The following is a 22,440-nucleotide window of genomic DNA, read 5'->3' as shown; positions in this document are numbered from 1 at the left end:
CGAGGAATTTTTGTAATTTTTCTTGATTCTAATTAAATTTACTGATTCGCCAGATGTGTACATACTGTTTTGATAATTTCGCTCATTGATTTCGCGTCATTGTCATCACAGTAAAAATTTATGAATTCAACTTGTATATTTCATTATGAGGGATGACGTTATGATAGAAATGTTATTTTGTGAAATATTACCTAAGGTTTGTTATACACTCACTAAACGAGAAACTTGTGCCGAATCAGCAACAGCTGAACATTTCCAGCTGGTCTTTAAAGACAATACAATTGTATTGAAAACAATCCAAAGACAAGTACAGTGCATACATCTATGAGGTCATCTATGAACGCACATAACAAGTATGACTGTAGCAAACTCGTTGTTTAGAATGTGTTTTGATTCTGATGGTCAACAAACTTTACATCTCTAATTTTAATAAAATTGTTTCCGAGTTTGGGTTCGGAAATGACGTCACGTCGTGTCGTGTAAGTTTTGACTCATGCAACGAAAACAAGTCATCTATCTCTACAAAGGAAACATGATAGGTGAGGGGGAAACGAAAGTTTAATGAAACAACGTAAATTATATATTATGCACCTGTTGCCAAGATTGGTATTTTGACGTGTAGGACATTATTGCCCTAGCCGAAGGCGTGGGTCATAATACCTACACGTCAAAATAACAGTCTGGCAATAGGTGCATATCATATTTTATCTGTCGAGAACAGATATATCGAGATAAACAAAAACTCCCTAGAGGGATAAGCTCGAGATTATCGTTCTAGACAGATAAATTATTTTACCTTATTAGGAAAGTAATAAGGCCATGACTGCCCTAGGGCAAAGCCTTTATCAACCTTACAAGGTAAAATAGCATACTATAACTGGGATAGTAATCTACTATTTGTATACGAATCCATAGCTTTATTGAAAATTTATTGCTCGAAAGAGGACATTCATAAATCACGACCGAACAATTTCTTGTGTCCTGTATTCCGATATAAATCGTTCCTCAATGGTAATTTAATTGCAACCTTACAGCGTTAATTCAATGTTTTGAAAGGAATTTTGCATCTGATTTGTGGGTCCAGCTCAAACTGGATTTTACGAGTTCAAATGTCAAAATTATAGCGAGATCCACTGATACCAATTCAGCTACATACTACTTAAATCTAGATAAATGTCGGGAGTATTTTACTTAATTTGAAGTGATGTTATTGCAACGACTTGCTTTAAAATCAATTTCTACAAAAAAGTTTAAAAGTCTAAGTATGGAATTAAGGCCACCGATCAGCGATTTTTTTGTCTTTCTATCAGCCATTTTCTATACAGTCAGTGTTCGTCCAAAATAAATTTATTTCGAATTTCGCATTCACTTGACTTTCGATCGATCTTTTCTTTATTTTACTGGCTTCGTATCATTCATAAATTAAGACAAAGGCGAAATGCAACAAAAGATTTAACGAGAAAATGACACACACAATAGCTTTGAAAAGAAGAAGAAAATTTGTCCAATTTTGTGTGTGACTGAAGAATTTCTTTAACGAACTAAACGACATCATAAATCACCAAAATTTATAACGTAATGGCCAATTGAGAGAAACACCTATCTGCATAATGAGTTCAGACGAAAAAGAGTGTCGTTCGTCAGTCGTGATAAATCAACATAATAGTAAACTTAAAATAACGCAAAACAAACACTCGAAACTTTACACAGACAAAACCAACAACTAAAGAATACCCTGCCTGTGTCTGTCTAACTTACTTTTGTTTCTTTTCTTTTTAATAATTCACATGCCTCATTAGACATAAGTTCAAAACAATTAGTTAAGCTCATCAAAGGTCTCACACCTCAACACTAGTGCTTACACCACACATCACTATGCATTGTACATATAAAAAAAGTTGCGCTTTTCACAGTTGAATACAAAATGATATTCAGATTCAATTCATTGATAAATTTAAAACTGAACCGACGATGACACGAAATTACTGCACCTTTCATTATAATTCGATATACGCAATGTAATCGCCGCCTATCGATCGTTGTTAATGTGTGATTTAAGTTATCGTTTTCATCGTTGATCTTTCAAAATGATCAATTACTTAGATACATTCGGATACATTACTTATATCACACCGCATAATAGTTTCTGATTTATTGGGTCATTATTTATTGTTATGATGTGCAATATGACTAGACGGTTACAACGAGCTTTAATAAATGAACCCAACAGTTGTAAGATTTTTTTACGCCATAACTCTTCCATTCAATCGTTCCGTGTTTTTCTTTGATGAAAACGAATAATAGAGTCATAGATGTTTCTAGACATACAGACATACAGGCGGTCATGACCCTTTCTGTCGTATTACTACAAGTAATTTTTCTTTTCGTCTGTATAGTTGGCACCGGGTTGAAACTTAACGCGATAATTAGGAGTATACAATTAATTTGACAAGCGAAACATTTTTTCTTTATAGCATTGACTTTTCTTTCTTCTTCTTTTTAACAAATTTTTAGTATTTTTTCAAAGAACTGTTATGCTGTTTGTAATATTAGAAATTTCGCGGAGAAAGGGCAAAAATGTTTTTGTCCGTACACTATTACGACGTTGAGTACAATAGACAGTTTGCGACAAATGACGTATAATTAAAAAACAACGTATAAGTTGGAAATTATAAGTAACCTTCCAGAATTTATTGTATCAAGATGGGACTTATACTTAGTTGACTTAAGCCAACAACACTTATTCTTTTCGTTGTCGTCGATAACAGCCGACTAGCCGTTTCCTGAAGGGTAAAGTATCTCGAATGTCTTCATTATCAAAATTGGAAAAAGGTTGTTGGTTGGAAAAGAAGCATTTAAGATAAGGAAGAACATAAAAAAAATCCTTGATCTGCATTAAAGGGTTATGGTTCGGAAGCAGAGAAATATTTGGCGAGAGCGTTTTAAAATTTTTCGAAGATTTTAGGCTAAACAAATCTAAATTAAAGTGAATGTCAGAAGAAATTTTAAGTGCAACAATTCACATCATACATAATCACACACGGTGAGGCTTAAAATTTTTAAATAAACGTGTAAGTTAACATCCAGGTTTTTAGCCCCGTACGAAGTACTGGGGGCTTATAAGATTAATATGCCGTTTGTAACACGTCGAATTGGAAGCAGACAGTAAGGGCAAAGCATTTGGTTATGTTCATAGATGACGAATCCGCAATAAAAACAAGGCATCAGAACAGTCGGAGCGTTTGCTGCGACTTAGCCCCGTACGACCCGTAATCCTATTTCGTCCGTAACCATAATACGTCCGTAGCCGTAATACGCCCGGAACCCTAATACGTCTACAACCCTCTAATGCGTCTATTACCAAAATGCAAGTCAAGTTGGGCATGGTCAAATTTACTGAAAGTGTTCATTTTTAAAATTGCGCATAGCGCAATTACGAAAGCCCGTACGAAGTACCTCTCAAATAAAACCAACAATTTAAGATAGTATTTTAGAAACCTAAAATTTTTTGCCAACTTTCCATTGGGTATTCAATTATCTCTCAAATGAAACAAAAACTAGCAAAATCGGATGAGATTTACTCGATTTATGTGCAAAAAACACTTAGGGCCGAGTAGCGGCCTTAGTCCAAGGGCCCAAATTTGAAACTTTTTTCGCCACGTTCTTTTCGGTATTCAATTACCTTCCATAAAAAACTAAATCTAGCAAAATCGAATGAGATTTACTCGATTTATGTGCAAAAAACACTTAGGGCCGAGTAGCGGCCTTAGTCCAAGGGCCCAAATTTTAAACTTTTTTCGCCACATTCTTTTCGGTATTCAATTACCTTCCATAAAAAACTAAATCTAGCAAAATCGGATGAGATTTACTCGATTTATGTGCAAAAAACACTTAGGGCCGAGTAGCGGCCTTAGTCCAAGGGCCCAAATTTGAAACTTTTTTCGCCACGTTCTTTTCGGTATTCAATTACCTTCCATAAAAAACTAAATCTAGCAAAATCGGATGAGATTTACTCGATTTATGTGCAAAAAACACTTAGGGCCGAGTAGCGGCCTTAGTCCAAGGGCCCTAATTTGAAACTTTTTTCGTCACGTTCTTTTCGGTATTCAATTACCTTCCATAGAAAACTAAAACTAGCAAAATCGGATGAGATTTACTCGATTTATGTGCAAAAAACACTTAGGGCCGAGTAGCGGCCTTAGTCCAAGGGTCCAAATTTGAAACTTTTTTTGCCATCATTCTATTCGGCATTCAATTATCTCTCAAATGAAACAAAATCTAGCAAAATCGGATGAGATTTACTCGATTTATGTGCAAAAAACACTTAGGGCCGAGTACCGGCCTTAGTCCAAGGGCCCAAATTTGAAACTTTTTTCGCCACGTTATTTTCGGTATTCAATTACCTTCCATAAAAAACTAAATCTAGCAAAATCGGATGAGATTTACTCGATTTATGTGCAAAAAACACTTAGGGCCGAGTAGCGGCCTTAGTCCAAGGGCCCAAATTTGAAACTTTTTTCGACACGTTCTTTTCGGTATTCAATTACCTTCCATAAAAAACTAAATCTGGCAAAATCGGATGAGATTTACTCGATTTATGTGGAAAAAACACTTAGTGCCGAGTAACGACCTTTGAGCCCTCCCAACAAGCTCGCGTTGCATCCTACACAAAAACAATGTTCAGCAACTTTGTTCTACTCGTCAATACCTTTCATTTGATATATCACAAGCAGCTATTGCGTGCGTATTTCGGTAGATATCGTCGAAAGACTGAAAAACACCTATAGGGCCCTAGCTCTGGAAGGGCCGACCCTACCATGCCCATTTTCGAACTTGACCTTACTTTTGTCGATACCAATCGGGGAAAAAAAGAATTTTGAAAAAAGGTTGTGATTTGCTCAAGCTAGAGGGGTCACGGACGGACGGACGGACGGACATTTTTTTTATTGCGGATTCGTCATCTATGAACATAACCAAATGCTTTGCCCTTACTGTCTGCTTCCAATTCGACGTGTTACAAACGGCATATTAATCTTATAAGCCCCCAGTACTTCGTACGGGGCTAAAAATGTCCGTCCGTCCGTCCGTCCGTCCGTCCATCCGTCCGTCCGTCCGTCCGTCCGTGACCCCTCTAGCTTGAGTAAATCACAACCTTTTTTCAAAATTCTTTTTTTCCCCGATTGGTATCGACAAAAGTAAGGTCAAGTTCGAAAATGGGCATGGTAGGGTCGGCCCCTCCAGAGCTAGGGCCCTATAGGTCTTTTTCAGTCTTTCGACGATATCTATCGAAATGCGCACGCAATAGCTACTTGTGATATATCAAATGAAAGGTATTGACGAGTAGAACAAAGTTGCTGAACATTGTTTTTGGGTAAGATGCAATGTGGGCTTGTTGGGAGGGCTCAAAGGTCGTTACTCGGCCCTAAGTGTTTTTTGCACATAAATCGAGTAAATCTCATCCGATTTTGCTAGTTTTTGTTTCATTTGAGAGATAATTGAATGCCGAATAGAATGATGGCGAAAAAAGTTTCAAATTTGGGCCCTTGGACTAAGGCCGCTACTCGGCCCTAAGTGTTTTTTGCACATCAATCGAGTAAATCTCATCCGATTTTGCTAGATTTAGTTTTTTATGGAAGGTAATTGAACACTGAAAAGAACGTGGCGAAAAAAGTTTCAAATTTGGGCCCTTGGACTAAGGCCGCTACTCGGCCCTAAGTGTTTTTTGCACATCAATCGAGTAAATCTCATCCGATTTTGCTAGATTTAGTTTTTTATGGAAGGTAATTGAACACTGAAAAGAACGTGGCGAAAAAAGTTTCAAATTTGGGCCCTTGGACTAAGGCCGCTACTCGGCCCTAAGTGTTTTTTGCACATAAATCGAGTAAATCTCATCCGATTTTGCTAGATTTTGTTTTTTATGGAAGGTAATTGAACACTGAAAAGAACGTGGCGAAAAAAGTCTCAAATTTGGGCCCTTGGACTAAGGCCGCTACTCGGCCCTAAGTGTTTTTTGCACATAAATCGAGTAAATCTCATCCGATTTTGCTAGTTTTTGTTTCATTTGAGAGGTAATTGAATACCCAATGGAAAGTTGGCAAAAAATTTTGGGTTTCTAAAATAATGTCGTAAATTGTTGGTTTTATTTAAAAGGTACTTCGTACGGGCTTTCGTAATTGCGCTATGCGCAATTTTAAAAATGAACAGTTTCAGTAAATTTGAAAATGCCCAACTTGAATTGCATTTTGGTAACAGACGCATTAGAGGGTTGTAGACGTATTAGGGTTCCGGGCTTATTAGGGCTACGGACGTATTATGGTTGCGGACGAAATAGGATTACGGGTTGTACGGGGCTAAGTCGCAGCAAACGCTCCGACTGTTCTGATGCCTTGTTTTCATAAATGAGTTGGGGGAGGGAAGTGCTGTTCATGTAAACAAGTTTTAGCAAAATCCCCTTAGCTGTTCCTGAGAACCAGCCAGGGCTTGTGAAACAGTGAGGACTTAAGATTGACATTGGAATTGGTAGAGGGACAAATTCTAAGATTTACATTTTGTGAAAACTTTTTAATTATTTTGAAAGATGGGAACTCGTTACAATCGGTTTTAAAATCTCTGAAGCACAGTGCGTCAGTTGTAACGCTGTTTCCGTACAGCAAACTCTATTTCATGTTTTCTGGCAATCAATCTCAACTTTTTCCATCCCAAACTTTTACCGAAATATCCACTTGTTTACTTGAACAGCACTTCCCTCCCCCAACTCACTTATGAAAAAAACCTGGATGTTAACTTACACGTTTATTTAAAAAAATTTTACATGCTACATGCGTTGAAAACCATACTTTTCATGTTTTCAGCACTTCTTTCGACGCCCTCAGCATGTAAAATCCATTACATAACTCGGGATAAAAATGAAAAGTCTCGTTTTCGTGTGTTTATTGACCTCGGCTTCGCCTCGGATCAACAAAATTCACACGAAAACTCTACTTTTCATCTTTTTATCACTAGTCATGTAAAATACTAAAGCCTCACCGTGCACATTTATAATTAATTTCAAACTAAAATTCTAAATTCAACATATTATTACTAAGATCTTTTGATCAATCGGTACGCTGTGTAGTAAAGCAACCTAATTTAATTGGGCAGCACATTTATTGTTAAAATAAATTATTCTTCTGTCTATTTTATCCCCTGTGAAAACAAGAGGGAAGAAAATAGACATTTTCTCCGCCGAAATGTCATCAGACTAAGCGTCAACAAACCATCGTTTTGTCACGGCCTATCGAGTACACCTATATCGATGTGCAAAACAAACCAACATAAAAGCTTTAGGTCTCTTACCTTCACCTGTCGATTACACTTTATATTGACCACCTATACAAAATAACTGTTGTTTAATCAGCAATGTAAACTTTGTAAACTGTTCCATATAATTTTCTGGAAATTATATCGACTCCAACATCAAATGACACTTTGAATAAATTTAACTTCTCTATAGTATTGTGTGTGAGCATTTGATGATCCTAGTAATTTCAAAAATGGAGCATAACGATTAGGTTCAACCACATTTTTACAAATTTAACGATAATGTACTATTAATTTACTTCACCTGTGAATGTGAGAAACTTTACGTTGCGTATTTGAGTACGTAAAAAAAATGATAGAAAAATTAAATTTCTCCTTACCAAATGGTAAAGAGAGAAATGGCGAGAAGAAACGAAGGCTTCTTGAAGAAACTTTGAATTCTAGAAGAAGCGTCGAATACTCGTCATTTTTTCAAGAACTCACCTTTTATTCAGAAAGTCTTCCATGCTCATGTTGTCGAATTTTCAGTGTAACAATCGAGGTCTCTTATATTATATGAAATTGGAAACGTGACAATACACTTAACTGAAATTAACCACTCGACTGAGAATTGAAACTAATGTCTGATTTTACCAATTTAACTTATGGCTGTAAGCTTTGGGGAGGTCACGTAGTTACACGTACACCGAACAAACCACTACGCCGATTTCATACAAAAATTCACATCCTGTGATGATTCTTGTCGCTTTGATGATGTGGTGATTTTTTTTACATGCAAAATCCAAGGCTGTATACTTTGGGGAGGTCACGCAGATCGCCATTTTATTAGATACGCGGGAACACACCTTTTCCATACAAACACATTCACCAAAATTGAATTTGTATGGTGTGGTGAATTTTTTGTATGAAATGTGGTGTGTAACCCGCGTATCTGCATCTGCATGACCTCCCCAAAGTATACAGCCTTGGTAAAATCATCAGAAGTAATGTGTTCCCGTGTATCTAATAAAATGGCGATCTGCGTGACCTCCCCAAGTTTACAGCCTTGATTTAACTGACTAGTACAATAAAAATGACATCATACCACCCGTTTCTAATAGTCCAGATTGCTATCAATGTATAAAAATCTCCGAAAAACTTATTGTAACTCAGTTGTTATGCGCGGACAATTTTTTTTTCAGTGTAGCACAATATGAAGAGTGTCTTTATGAAAATTTAGAACAAAAACCAGTTATTATCCTACCACATAGCTTTTGTAATGTTATACCGAATTTCATTTTCCATCTAACTAGTCTATAGAGAACATTTGCATTTGACTTGACTTTTTTTTGAGAAGAAAAATGTTGAAAAAATTGTCAATTTTTCTGACTATTATTCAATTGATTGTATCTGTTCGTTCTGCATCAAAAAATCCAATTATCAATGCTAATGACCAGGACCTGGACGTCGATTGCAATTTCATTTTGTCGTCGATGAGTTTCCTTAACAATCGGCGCTGCGTTCAATTTATTTTTGGCCATGAATCACATTCCACCGAGTGTGTTAGGACTATAATGGAAAATCCTGTAAATGTAACTTTTTACACACGATCGCTTGCATGGCTGCTAAATCGAAATCTTTATGTGGAAGAAACATCGTCTGCCATATTGAATAGGCAATCAACGAAATTTTGTGAAAACTTTTTAATTATTTTGAAAGATGTGAACTCGTTGCAATTGGTTTTAAAATCTCTGAAGCACAGTGCGTCAGTTGTAACGCTGTTTCCGTACAGCAAACTCTATTTCATGTTTTCTGGCAATCAATCTCAACTTTTTCCATCCCGAACTTTTACCGAAATATCCAGTTACTTTCGTAAAAATGCTCATTTTGGCTATGTGTATGAATTGGACTTCAACTCTACTATGGTTGAGTTGAAAGATTTCCTTTCGTTGAACGGTACTGTTCCTTACAATTTGATTCATCCATTTGTGAAACAGAAGAATGAGCAAAGGAGCTTTCGAGTAACTTTATATAATTGCAATCCATTTGTACTATATGTTGACGCGCAAAAATTGAGGTGAGCTACGAATCAAAACTCCCTCAATATTTTCTAATTTTCAAACGTCTGTGAACGTTTATGCGGTCAAAGGGAATAATACGTAACGATTGTTAGGTTCGATGGCATCGAGTATCGCCTGATTCGGGAAGTAACGAAAAATTGGAAAATCGAACACATCTTGCGAGACAAGGCACACACTGGAAAAACATCATTCGAAACAATGATGGACGATCTAAAAAACTATACAGCTGATTTGGCACTGTGCTCGGTTTGGCTGACTGGGTTTGAGAGGAAAATGGATACGTCGACTTATTACAATCGTCATTGCGGTACATTGATGGTCCCGCAGCCGAAGCATTTAAGTGAGATAACGACGATATACAGAACGCTAAGGTTCCACGTTTGGTTAACGTTCGGATTGTTCTTCTTCACAACGGTAATATTATTAAGAACTGGTGCGATCTTTCAAGTAACTGGAAGCCTTCATGCTAACTTGAGTAGAACGTTTTTGGATGTAATGAATATCGCAACCGCACACGGCGTTTCTAGTTTGTGGCGACAACAGCCGAGATCAACTAAAATTTTATTGATGAGGTTCGCCTTTTATATTGGACGGAAAGCATAATTCTTCTGATACTTTTATCGTTTAGTTGGACATTCGTTTGTTCATTGGTGGGAGTGTGTTACACAACCATTTACACATCTTATCTCACGAAGCCTGGATATGAGAAACTTATTAACTCAGTTGAAGACTTTGTTGAGAATGGTACAGTTGATCTGTTGCCGATGTTGTAGAATTTTTGTTAAAATGAAAATCTAACTTTTCAGACATGTATTACGGTACTTTTCAAATATCTCCAGATCAGCTATCTTCGTTGAATGCATCATCAATTCCTGCATACCATGAACTAAGAAGAAGAATTCGTGCCTTTAGTAGTGTATCTGACGCTAAGACTGGCTTGGCAAGCAGAAAATTTGGAGTTTTCGCTGGAATTTCGAATGACAAATATTTTGAGACTTTTATGTGGCTCAAGCACTTAAATTTACTCAAAAAATTCCGCGTGATGAAAAGAGTTTGTATTTTCCACTATTACACCGTCTTTGCGCTACAGAAGTTTTCACCATACACAGAGCTTTTCAGTCAATACGCCTTACAGTAAGTTATTATACCGATTCGGTATGAATGTCGGTTTGACTCTAATTGAAATGAAATCAGTTTCCAGGAGCATGGTATCAAGGAGTTTTGGTTCCGCACGATATATCGTCGAAGTGAACCATCATTTGATAATTTTTTTGATGACTATCCAAGAGACAGTGTGGAACCCGTCGCTCTTAATTTTGCGAGTGTTAGCGGTGCGCTTTTGGTTTTATTTATTAGTCACGCACTCTCCGCAGTTGTTTTTCTCTGTGAACTTTTAGTAACACATTTTATGCGATGCACAGAGCTTCAGTAACTTTCAACAAGTCATATTTCATTTAAATTTCATAATATAGAATTATTATTTATAGCTTAAAATGACTGCAACATTCTTTTTCTTACTTGCGAGAGTTTTCATCTAAATCTTTAACCTTGTGGACAACTCTACATTTGCAACATTTAATAACCCTGAGTCATACGCCAAACTGTAAAAAACGAAATTGTGCTGACTCATCTTATGCAATACATTATAGTGAAATTTATGCGAACTGATATAATAGATTGTGGAAACAACGCTCTTCAAGCAAAAGTGCTATTAATGACAGCTGCCAAATAGAGTACTATTTTGTATGAAATTTTATCCCCACTCTTTTTACAGTGTAAAATTTTGTATGGAGCACTGTCAAGTTTCAGTACCTTATTTAGAGTACCACTTTTGCTTGAAGTGCATTGATGGAAATTATTCTCGTTTTCTTTAATTTTAAGTCATTGAGGTGTCAATTAAGAGTTTTCAGTTTATGATATTTTGGCGCAAAAATTTGAAAACGTCTTAGCTGAAATTCAAAATTTTCTTCTTTTTCAGCCTGTTTTTATCCACTGCTGGACGTTGGCCTCCCCGATTCTCTTCCATTCCGAAGATTCGTTTCCACTTGTTGCCAACTTGTGCCTGCAATTCTCTTTATACCATTATTCCATCTCTCTGGTGGTCTACCTCTAGGTCTTGTTTTAGGTGGTCTCCAGTTCATGATCTTTTTGGTCTAACGTTCGTCCGTCCTTCTTGCAATATGTCCCGCCCAGCTCCACTTTAAAGATGCTATTCTTTCCATGACATCAACGACTTTTGTTTGTTGTCGAATCCATTGATTTGTGCCACTTTTAGTTTATTTTCGGAAGCTTTTGGTAAAGTTAACGTTTCCGCTCCATATGTGAGCACTGGAAGGACACACCTATCGAACACTTTACGTTTCAGACTATTGTTCAATTTGCTTTTAAAAATTAGACTGAGTGTTCCGAACGCTGCCCATGCAAGACCAATTCTACGTTTTATTTCTGCAGGTTGGTTGTTCAGACCCAACTTCAATTTGTGACCTAGGTACACATAACTGTCGACTCGTTCAATGACAGTATCCCCAATTTAAATGTCTCTGTCGTCGTCAATGTTTGTCATTTTCGTTTTCGAAAAATTCATCTTGAGGCCAGCTTTGTTTGACTCCTCATTCAACTGTTGTAACATAATTTGCGCCTGATCTAGATCAGCTGCCATTAGGGAGGTGTCATCTGTTGATAAGAGACTTATGGGTCGATAGTTTTCCAACTTTGTTATGTCTCCTTTTTTATGCAGCAATGTAATCACTGCATTTATCCATGCTTCTGGTACTGCTTCCCATTGGAGACATTGATTAAACAAAGGCGTTATTGCAACCAATAATAAGTCGCCACCTAGTTTAATGGATTCCATTGGAACACCATCTTCACCGGGAGACTTTTTATTTTTCATTTCGGCTACTGCAGCCTGTACTTCGTCAATGGATACGTCAGTCAGATCTTCTGATCCTACGTTTCTTATTAATGGTCTATCTTCAGTGGTATTCGTCGGATCTGGTCGAACTGATGAGAAATAACTAAAGATGAGATTGTAATTGCCAATTATTAGAGAATTGTGATTTTCGCTTTAGTTAATCCATGAATGCAACTTTGGATTAAAAATTTAAAATAGACCCAAACGTACTCTTCAATTTTGCGGTAGTAGGTATTTATTACAAAATATCATAGGACTACAAGGTATAAAAAAAATTCTACTAGTTTATTTGTCGAAACAATTTAAGTCGTAACCACTCCAAAAACTCTGTTTCCTCCGTATCAATTAAGATCATTCTTCAAATTTGTTGTTGTTTGTTTTTTTTCGGTGAAAAAATTTAAAATTCTTGTGCTTAGAGTTAAATGTAAATTTTCGTTTAGTATTTTTTTAAACTTTAAAAATTTTTAAGAACGGAAGAAAAATTGGAATAAAGATCAAAAAATCATTTCTTTTCATATTCAAATTTTGTTCGCTTCAATAAAAAATATTGTTGTGGCCCCAAAGCAGATTTTTTTTTTGTATATTTTTTATCAAAAATTTGGACGCAAAGGGAAAAACCCTTATGGAAAAACCATGGAGTGGTATCGTTACAAAACATTATAACAAATTGAATTCGACGAAAAACAAAACAACCGAAAGGAATTCAATTGAAAACGTACATACAAGAGTAACACTTTTGCACAATGAAAATGGTCAAGGTTTTCATATATAAGACCATAGCACTTGAATGATCCAAGCGTTAACATTTTCCAGGTGTTACATTTGAAGATTTTGTGATGCAAGCTATTACCGCACCGTAATCACGTGAGGTTGTATGCATTGAGTGTTTCAACACATACAAAGAAAACAGTTCGACTATCTGTTGAAACAAGTCAGCTAGCTCAATGGGTAGAGCGTTGAACTCAGGCGCCAGTGATCTCGGGTTCGATCCCCGATGAGAACGATTCTGCTTGGTTTTTTCTGGTGACTACATTTTACACATTTAATAGAGTTGACTCATTATCATAATAAAGTCGAAATACTTTGACTAACACTCCATCTATGATATATGTGCGGATGATTTAAATTCAATATCGAAAATGCTTATTATTGTTTCATTAGAAATTCTAATTTAGAATTACTAACTGGATACGCACAGGGATGGCTCAGCGGTTACGTACTAGCCTTTCACAGGAAATTTTTCTAGCGTGCTCATAGTTTGAATAATTGCAGTTGGAGTACTGAAGTGCTATGATAAGACCTTGAAAAAAGGAGGAAGATATTCCGATTCCGGTTATCAACTAGTCTCAACAAAGTGACGCAGAGCGAACTGATTGTGAAAATCATTGCGTTCTGACTCCTTCAACACAGAAGTCCATGCTTATTAATTCCAAACTTACTGGTAGCCTAAATAATATTCCTTATTGAAAGTAAAATGTGTTCTCCGCTTAAATATATTGTCCGAATGATGGTTTCCATTGTTTAAGATAGGAAACCCATCTGCAAAAGAATGACCTTAAATCATAATTAATAACTGAGGTTCTAACTAGTGCCTTATGGATAAAATTTGCTTGCATATATAAAATATTGATTAATCGCATGAATTGTGTTTGGATCGTTTCCAAAGTTTCTTGAAGAATCCAGATTTCTTCTTCTGACGCTCCTGAGATCTTTCACCACCTATGAAATAACAGTTTTATTTAAAGCAGTTTTCTTCATTTATTATTTGCTTATCATCGTTTGGAGACTCACCATTGTTCGTCGGCGGCGAATGAACAACAAACGATGAAAATGTTGATTTATCACCCTTGGGTTCTTTGTCCCCGTGGCCTAAAATATTTGTTTTTATTGAATAAGAGGTGTGCGAATACAAATGAACCGACAGAATCAACTAACTTTTTCGAATTAACATGCTGGTCACACGCCGGAACGTATCTCTTGGAGATTTATTGAAAAACTTTGGCGTAAAATTTGGCGGAAGCGTTAGGGGTTTCTTATTATACGTTACAGTGTCCCAAGCTCGAACCGATCTTTGCAAACTATCCCGTTCAATGTTTTCGGTTGATGATAATCTCGGGTGTCGTTGTTTCGGATACCAACCTGAAATTTTTTTATAGATTCACTCGTCGGAACACATCGGAAATGCTCTTGAAAATCTACCTCGTGCTGGTCCACCAGCCAAACGTAGCATTTCTCCACTGTTTAACTCCTGGCAAGCACTGTGTCGATTGCTGTTAAATTTACCTACAACATAAAGTCCCAAAACGTCAACAACCAGCGGCTAAAATTTGTCGTATCTTTTTATCTTACCGCCAACATCAACCATCGACGAATTGTGTAAGGATTTTTGCCTATGAGCTGGACGAATGCTGTTAATATTAGATACTTGAGGTACTCTTTTGTGAGGTGTGCTGATAGTTTCACATCTGTTGATGGTGAAAATAAGAAATGGAAAAACGTTCGTAATTAACAGTTACGGAAACGGTTACCTAGCAAAAATTGGGGTTTCGGGTAGACTGCACGAAGTTTGCAAGCGTCTTTCGTTGGTATCAATGGATCGTTTCGGAAATGCGCCGGATATTAATCTTCGTCTTCCATTGCATCCGTAATTGTTTTGAAGAGAATCGGTGTGTAAGTTGTTATAATTATGTGGAGCTGATACCCTGTAAGATTTGGCAAATCCAGCATCCATGGACCTACGACAATTGTCGTGGTTATTTCACCGATGATTTTGCTACAAAATGTCAGTTTACCTTGTTATAAGCGCATTGTTAACTGGCTGCGGTCGATGAGGTGGAACCGCAGGTGGACGTTCAATTCGAATAGAATCGTTAAATCGCGGTTCTGTTACCGAGTGCATTGAAGTTACTTTATGAATACCGTTGTTGAGCATGTCGTAAGAGAGATCTAGCTGTGGCGACGGAGGTAATGGCGAAAATTCATCGGTTTCCTGTTTAAAATTACAGACAATTTATGTTAGTGCAAAAGCACTCAAGTCAAGGAATTATGTGGCTACCTCTGGGCTTGACGAAAGCGGAGTCGGAGGTAACGGTCCGAATAATTTCTGTGATAACAGCATTTCTTTAGTGCTTTCTGATTTATGCGTTCCTGGACGAAATCCCATAGAAGTTCGTGGTGGTACAATTTCTACAATCAAACATTTTCGATCGAATTTAATTTTCTCCAATTCTTATAGTTAAAACGTAAAACAGAAAGTACCGAACCTCGAACTCTTGCAACAGTAAGATCACCTCTTAATAAGGCACTTATATTATTTTCGATTTGAGATATCGGAGCATCTTGTTGAGTATTATCCTGTTCTTCATCCTCCTCGATCGGAGTCGACAATTCTCTTCTGGACGCTAAGCCATCGCCTATCATTTCAATGACTCGTTGAGAAGACGCACTAACTTTAATTGAAAATCAACTTTACCGTTAACAACTGGCGAAATAGTCGGCAATGATGATATACGTGGTAGTGGTAATGGTAAATTATTAGCTGAGTCGGCAATGTCGATAGGGTTGTCATGGTCTAAGTTTAGTGTTGCAAATTTAGAATATGTTGGTATAATATTGTTTCGGTTCTCTGGAAGTCTTTCGTTTAGGTATTCCGTTGATGATAATCTGGGATGAATCAATAAATGTCAGTAATGGAATGTTACTACAATGCGACGAAATTAATGAGCACAAAAATCTTATCGATGTGCATTCTACACAATTATTCATTTCATTCACTAAACTTTCTTGAAAGACTCTTCTTCGAAACGAAAAAAGTGAAGAATAGCATCTGTTATCTATCGACAACGAATGACAAAGAAAAACGATGAAGTCTGGCTTTGGTGTGGTCTTATAATAGTGAAATGTATGTTAATGCAAATGAAGTAAAAGATTTTGTTTCAATCTGTCAATTGAAGTGGTAGATTTTATAAATATACTGGGGTGATATGCTTGTCGCCCTTGAAAGGCTGGAAATATTGATCAGTATAAGACGGAAAAGGGCAGAGTTCATCGGTGTAAGCCGACGACTTCAAATGTGAAAATCAATATTCAATGAATTAAGGACGGACTGTCAGAATTTCAACTAGTAAAAGTATGTACACTCAAGGACAGTTACAAAAGTGATGCAATTCGCCTCAGCTACTTTGCAGCTGTACCCACTGATACGAACACATTGTCTTTGTCTTATACGTCTTTATATGGGTGAAATAGTTACACACGTGAGCGAAGTAGTGGTAAGACAGGTGTGAGTAGACCAGCTGAATTATACCTGAAGCAAATTCATGTCTAAATTTCACTGGCATTCCCTGTGCATACGGTCTAAAATAAATTTTCGGCAGAATTGCGTCCACTACCCGTCGTATAATCTGGTAAGATTTTATGTTTCTGATCTAAATTAATGTAATTGGCAAACCAGATTCTTGAGCAGTTAAATAAAACGCAAACACTAGACGTTGTTCTGTTAAAAATGGCATGAACACGACTTATTACATCAACGCGAAATGGAAAAAAGGTGGTAACAAAATATTCAAACAAGCAAACATTCATCTGGAATTTTGTACATTAATTACCTTGGCGATAGCGATGTACGGGTCATAGGTTTATATCCAATATTTAGGCCATTCTTACTTGGTTCGTCATGTGCAAAATTCAATTCGGCTAAATTAAATTGTGCCACTTTATCGTCATAAATGTTCAAAAAAGCATCTCCATTGGCATTGTTTGAATAAGGAATTATATTCTCGTCTATGTAAACGAGAATATTTCATGGAAATGTTTCAAATTAGATTAAAATTCTCACGTGGTTATAATATAGTTGCGCTCATAAATCGAACAATTTTGATTGAACATACCGTATTTGGAATGCAGCAATGGAACTTTATCGTCGGATATAGTACACATGTCCATCGAAAATGGTAAAGTGCCAATGGATGAGGAGTCAAGTAAACTGGATGGTCGTGTTAATAATCCCAGGTGAGTATGGAAATCGGTTATGTCGTTGTTAACTATTAACTGCAGGCAGATCAGGAATATTTATTGTTAATTGACAGAGCCGATTGAACGAATTGTTGTCCTTACTCTTTCGTGTTCTTCAAAATGGTTTTCTTCGTCGTCAGTTGTCGTATGATAATCAGTCAAATTTTCATCATTTGTTAACGATTCTTGTTCACTATGCGTAACGGGAGAGGCTGGTAACGGGGGCGAGTACAGTGACGGCGGTGATGACGAGTACAATGACAAGCCGTCGACTAAATCACTATTTTTGTCCATCGATAAATTCGGCTGACTTATGTACATGAGCTCGTTATTATTGCTTGCGGTAAAGACGCTACTCGTAGGTGATTGTAAAATATCATTTCCTAGCGACATAGGACATTGTTTATTGTATACTAATACTGATGATGGTAGATTATGATATTGCAATGAGTCGTCTTTGGATTCCAACGGGATACTGTCATTTCCGTTAATGCCGTTTTTCAGAGGCCGATCAATTTGATTGGTTAGGCTGTTTGGTGACACTTTTCGAGTAGGTGATGCGGACATTCGACATTTTCCAGGATAAATAGTCACCGGGTGTTCATTCACAATTGATTCTATAACATATAGATAAAGACAGACAATGATTGGTGCGTGTTTGGTACAGATTTTTTTTGGTCTAAATTTACCTGGTATTCGTGTGCCACCTTTGAGCACCGCATTATGTACGGCATTAATATCTATTCCTAATACTGTTTTCTCTAAACCAAACTTATTATCATTGGTGGTGGTTAGCTCAATTTTCGATGGACTTGAACTTGGAAGACTAGAATATCTAGAGGATATCACCGAAATAGGACGTGACTTGGGCTAGAATTTTATTTTGAATTGGAAAGTTGAAACAAAAATTTAAGTTCAAATTTCTGTTACCAGTGTGGTTTGTAATGGTGTTGCATCAGAGTCGTTTATAGATGACCTTTCAGTCTCTAGATCACTTTCCTCAACATGTTCAATTTCCTCAACATGTTCAATTTCCTCAAAATGTTCAATTTCCTCAACATGTTCAATTTCTTCAACTTGTTCGTTCGAATCCGCTGCATCGTTTTTAACAAAATTTTCGTTACCACCCTGTTCATAATCAATGTCTGCATTGATAGCAACGGTTTCATAAACGTTAATCTCATCAACGCTGTCTTCAACGAATTTTTCCTCTGCAGCATTTTCCTCGATAACATTTTTACTGGAAATATTATCGACACAAACATTTTCCTCGGTTACATTTCCTTTCGAAACATTTTCATCGAAAATATTTTCCTTCGTAGCATTTTCCTCTGAAATGGTTTCTTCGGTACCATTTTCCGCGCCAACGTTTTCTTCGTAAACGCTATTCTCACACAAGCTATTTTCATAAATGCTTTCGTCTTGAACATTTTCGTATTCGACTTGTTCGGATTTACATAAAGCTTCGTTGTTCGCTGTATGAACATTGAGACTGCAATTGTGTTGATGTTTGTTGTCTAGTCTATCCGACATAAATCTATATACGTATAGTAGTAAGAAGCTCGTCAATCAAACAAATAAAATTATGCAAACACTTACTCATCCGTTTCGATTTGAAATATTTGACATTCCTCTTCCATTTCCTCGAATTAAAATATTTCTGAAAAATAATTTCGTTCGTAAATTTATTTTGTTGGATAGAAATTTTCTTTTGTTATGGAAAAAATTTGTTTTCTTGTATGAATAAAAGATTCTTTTCCCTAACTATGTAGAATAAAAGAAAATATAAAAAACTGGGTTCGTTAAATCCCTACGAGCACGAGAATTAAACCATTCAAGCCCCATAATGAAAAAAATATTTTCTATTTTCTATTTATCAAATTTGATGGAAAACAAAAGGCTTGTCGTTAACAACTGCAATATCGTCGATATAGAGGGTGGACAGGGTTCAAACGAAGATTTTTCGTAGCTAAATGTTTTATGTTAAATTATTTGGCTGGACAAAACTAGATCCACTGGCAAAATTTTGTAGAACTGATTCTTTTTCTTTCAAATCATCCGAGATGAAACTAGGTCCCTGACTCTTTTCGAACCTTTCTGACTTTTATTTTTACTCTGGTCTTGAAAGTGGAACACTTTTCCAGAAAACTATATGTGAAAACACCACCCATCATTGAACGCTCTCCAACTTTTTCTTTCATCATGGATCGTAACCACTCACTGCAATAAATTTTTATAAAAAAAAATCTGGTTGGAACGAGCAATTCATATAAAACGCACGCTGGAGAAGGCAGTTTTTTTGACCCTCTCTTACTTGCACAAACTGTTTTCAAGCCCTCATTTCCCGAAAAGTGCAATTCGTATTAGAAAACATAAACATTTTCTATAGGACAAATTGGCCGAATTAAACTAAGTTTGGTTCAAACGAGAGTCAAATACGATTATTGACGTTGTACGTTTTAAAGCCTATCGACGTTTAAGTAAATTTTTGTGTATTGCCTGATGTTTTCATCTTACAATGTTAAAATAAAATCTAGTGCGACAAGAGATTCTACCTTCTCCATATATAGTTTTGGTTTGCTTTATTTATGAGTTTAACCAGAAAAATTTCCTACTGACACAACTTGATGACGTCTCCTCACCGAAATATTTTTATATTTATGTTCATAAGACGAGGTCTTATTATTTAGAGTACCCCTGTCTACGTGCGTACTATTTTAATTTCCCCCACCCCATCATTTTTACTACCCATTTCCTGTTTTCATAACAGTTTTCGAGTCAATAAAAAAAGTTTAGAGATCGCTGTAAAATCCCCAACTCAACAACCAAATCTCATCACAGAATTTTCATGATTTTTCACTGAAATTTAGAGAAAAAACTTGTCGAAAGCGAATGAGTTAATAAGACATTTGCTCAAGTTTTCCTCAAAACGAACGAGAAGTTACTTTTTGCGGATTTGGTATGTCTAGACGTAAACAAAAGTTCTCCTCTTTATACTACCGGATTCAAATTCGCAATGTTGCAAACTACATGATAAATGCCATCGGAACACATCGTATACGAGAAAGCAGACACTAACCAATCGAATAAAATATTTTGCGAGTTCATATTTTATCAATTCCCGATTTTCCAATTGTAAAACAAAAAAAAATGTTAAATCGTGATCTTGAAAACAAAACGAGAGATGTTGGTCAACAACCTTAAAATAGAATCCCCAATCTATTTATATATATAAATCGAGTCAATTTCATTTATTGTTATTATTATTATAAATCGAATAAGAGTGAATACACTTTCACGTTATATATACATTTGTATGGTATGTTGGTAGAACGTAGCGTATTTATATAGCATATCAATGTGGGTATAAAACACTGTGTGTACAAAGCAAAAATTCCTGTAGACAAAAATGAACCAGACGTAGTACACTCTTCCACTTTAAGAGGAAATGCTTCTGTATACACATCTATACGATGTGTTCTTAAATTTTCCACTAAATTACTTTCATTTATCAATTTGTAGCAGCCAGCACACACATATATGAATATATATAGAAAGTTTATGAAGCTAAGGCCAATTACGAGAAAAAGCTTTTGGCACTCTCTTCTCTTTATTATTTATACAGAAACAAATAATTGAAGAAGGAAAAAAAAAGTTTTCACGGTTTTTATGTAATTTGGATGGGAAATATGGTAGTTGCAGAGTTGCGTACGTCTAAAAGTTCTATTTTTTTTCAACAAGTAATTAATTAAGCTTTACAAGCTTGTTTGAGTACCGAACATAGGGCAATTAAATATGCAATTACATGAAATTATACTTACGTTGCATTAAAACAATTTAAATTCAGGAAGTTAAAACTTTATAATTAACTGCATCACATACTTCGCCGACTCGCGTCTCTGATCTTAATACATCCTTATGAGCAGGATAATAAATTTTAACCCCACAAAATAATTATGAAAAATGCTAGCAAATTTTCCACAATTAATCTAAATTTTTCATTCTTTACCGATTCTACAGATTGCTCATATTAAATTTTTTTTTGTACTTGAAAGGTATAAGCACAGCACAGTTTATTGATTGAGAAGAAAAACGAAGAATTTTCACCGTACTTTTCGCAACATGTAAAACAATCGAATTTCGATTATTGTACGCTTTTCCACTGGATTTTCACTTCAATTCGTTCCATTTAAACAATTTAATTACACAGAAATGCAGAAAACAATGAGACCGTCGTAAACAAATAATAAAATCTATTGGATTTTAACAAACAACTTAATAAGTTACACAAAATTTAACAGCAAATTTTCATTCATTCATAACACACCAAAAAATGCCTTCAGTCATAACTAATCGATAAAATAGGAATTTCTGTTTCATTCCCACTAAAAGCGAGTCGGTTTAATATGTGTGCTCTCTCTGTGTGTGTATATACATATAGTAAGCTGGAGAACATTTAACGTTCTATTCTGCATTCGATGTTCCGTTGTATTGGCTTGTGCACCACAATGAGCTCTCCAACTGACACTAATGGTTATGTTTTCGCTACATGTTTTCGATACGATATGAAACTGTTAACGATTTTACTCTAAAGCTTTTTTTCTTCCTTAAGATAGGAAAACGAAACAAGACGCAGAATCGCATTGAAAGGTGTTTTTGCACGACAGTTTATTGTGCTTGCATTTTGTGGGTAGTATAAAATTGAATTTTGGCAGGGAAATCGGATGGGTCGGATGTTACTGCTTAGAATTACTGTCAAAATGTATAGCAGAGTTTTATAACTATGTTCTATTGCTCCATGAATATTACATTAGACTTATCAAGCGTATTCAAAATTTTTCCTAACTAGTGTTAAAATATCATGGCTTGTTCTCGTATTTCTAACGTCATTTAAGAAAGTCGTTGTTTCTAATATATGCTAAAAGGATATTTTACCTAATTCGATTCCAGAAGTAGCCTCCGGCTCGTGTTGAAAAAGTCTCATTCGCTAAAACAGCCTTTTAGGAATGTAAATGATGGAATTCGAAGCAGACGGTAAGGGCAGACGGTAAGGGCCTATATTCATAGATGACGAATCCGCAATAAAAATTTTGTCTGTCCGTCACGTCGAGTAAATCAAATCCGATTTCAAAACAAAAATCCCTGAAAGGTGTT

General features: G+C 36.0%; 1 protein-coding gene and 1 long non-coding RNA gene across 4 annotated transcripts; one reads left to right on the top strand and one right to left on the bottom strand.

The window, feature by feature from the left end:
- Window positions 1-1,207: 1,207 nt before the first annotated feature.
- LOC119071633 lies at window positions 1,208-21,799 on the bottom strand. 3 transcript variants are annotated; one of them, XR_005086699.1, is made up of 18 exons: window positions 21,108-21,799; window positions 18,886-18,946; window positions 18,217-18,823; window positions 17,976-18,156; window positions 17,389-17,903; window positions 17,163-17,322; window positions 16,881-17,055; window positions 15,746-15,936; window positions 15,537-15,686; window positions 15,329-15,459; window positions 15,066-15,262; window positions 14,802-15,008; window positions 14,623-14,738; window positions 14,473-14,556; window positions 14,209-14,412; window positions 14,065-14,142; window positions 12,959-13,992; window positions 1,208-1,219 (listed from the first exon to the last, which is right to left on the bottom strand). XR_005086699.1 is itself a non-coding variant. In XM_037176596.1 (18 exons), exons 2-18 carry the CDS (start codon window positions 18,924-18,926, stop codon window positions 13,904-13,906), a joined length of 3,090 nt encoding a protein of 1,029 aa, XP_037032491.1. In that variant the 5' UTR covers window positions 18,927-18,946; window positions 21,108-21,799; the 3' UTR covers window positions 12,794-13,903. The 3 variants fall into 3 exon arrangements, 2 of the variants coding, with proteins under 2 accessions (XP_037032491.1, XP_037032490.1); XM_037176596.1 differs by lacking the exon at window positions 1,208-1,219 and having other exon boundaries at window positions 12,794-13,992; window positions 18,217-18,311; window positions 18,348-18,823; XM_037176595.1 differs by lacking the exon at window positions 1,208-1,219 and having other exon boundaries at window positions 12,794-13,992.
- On the top strand, window positions 11,330-16,902 carry LOC119071634. Its single transcript, XR_005086700.1, has 3 exons — window positions 11,330-11,487; window positions 11,661-11,665; window positions 16,892-16,902. It is a non-coding gene; the product is annotated as an uncharacterized LOC119071634 (long non-coding RNA).
- Window positions 21,800-22,440: the final 641 nt, after the last annotated feature.

Source organism: Bradysia coprophila, assembly GCF_014529535.1.
Source record: "Bradysia coprophila strain Holo2 chromosome IV unlocalized genomic scaffold, BU_Bcop_v1 contig_5, whole genome shotgun sequence".
NCBI classification, from domain to species: domain Eukaryota; kingdom Metazoa; phylum Arthropoda; class Insecta; order Diptera; family Sciaridae; genus Bradysia; species Bradysia coprophila.
This window is presented reverse-complemented; position numbering and strand designations above follow the sequence as displayed.

Excerpts from the sequence above, each read along its gene's own strand:
- LOC119071633 (XM_037176595.1), bottom strand. The coding sequence starts at position 18,926 with ATGGAAGAGGAATGTCAAATATTTCAAATCGAAACGGATGA. Across the intron at positions 18,157-18,216 it reads CACCATTACAAACCACACTG|CCCAAGTCACGTCCTATTTC; the intron begins GTAACAGAAATT and ends ATAAAATTCTAG. Across the intron at positions 14,557-14,622 it reads GTCGATGGTTGATGTTGGCG|GTAAATTTAACAGCAATCGA; the intron begins GTAAGATAAAAA and ends TTTATGTTGTAG.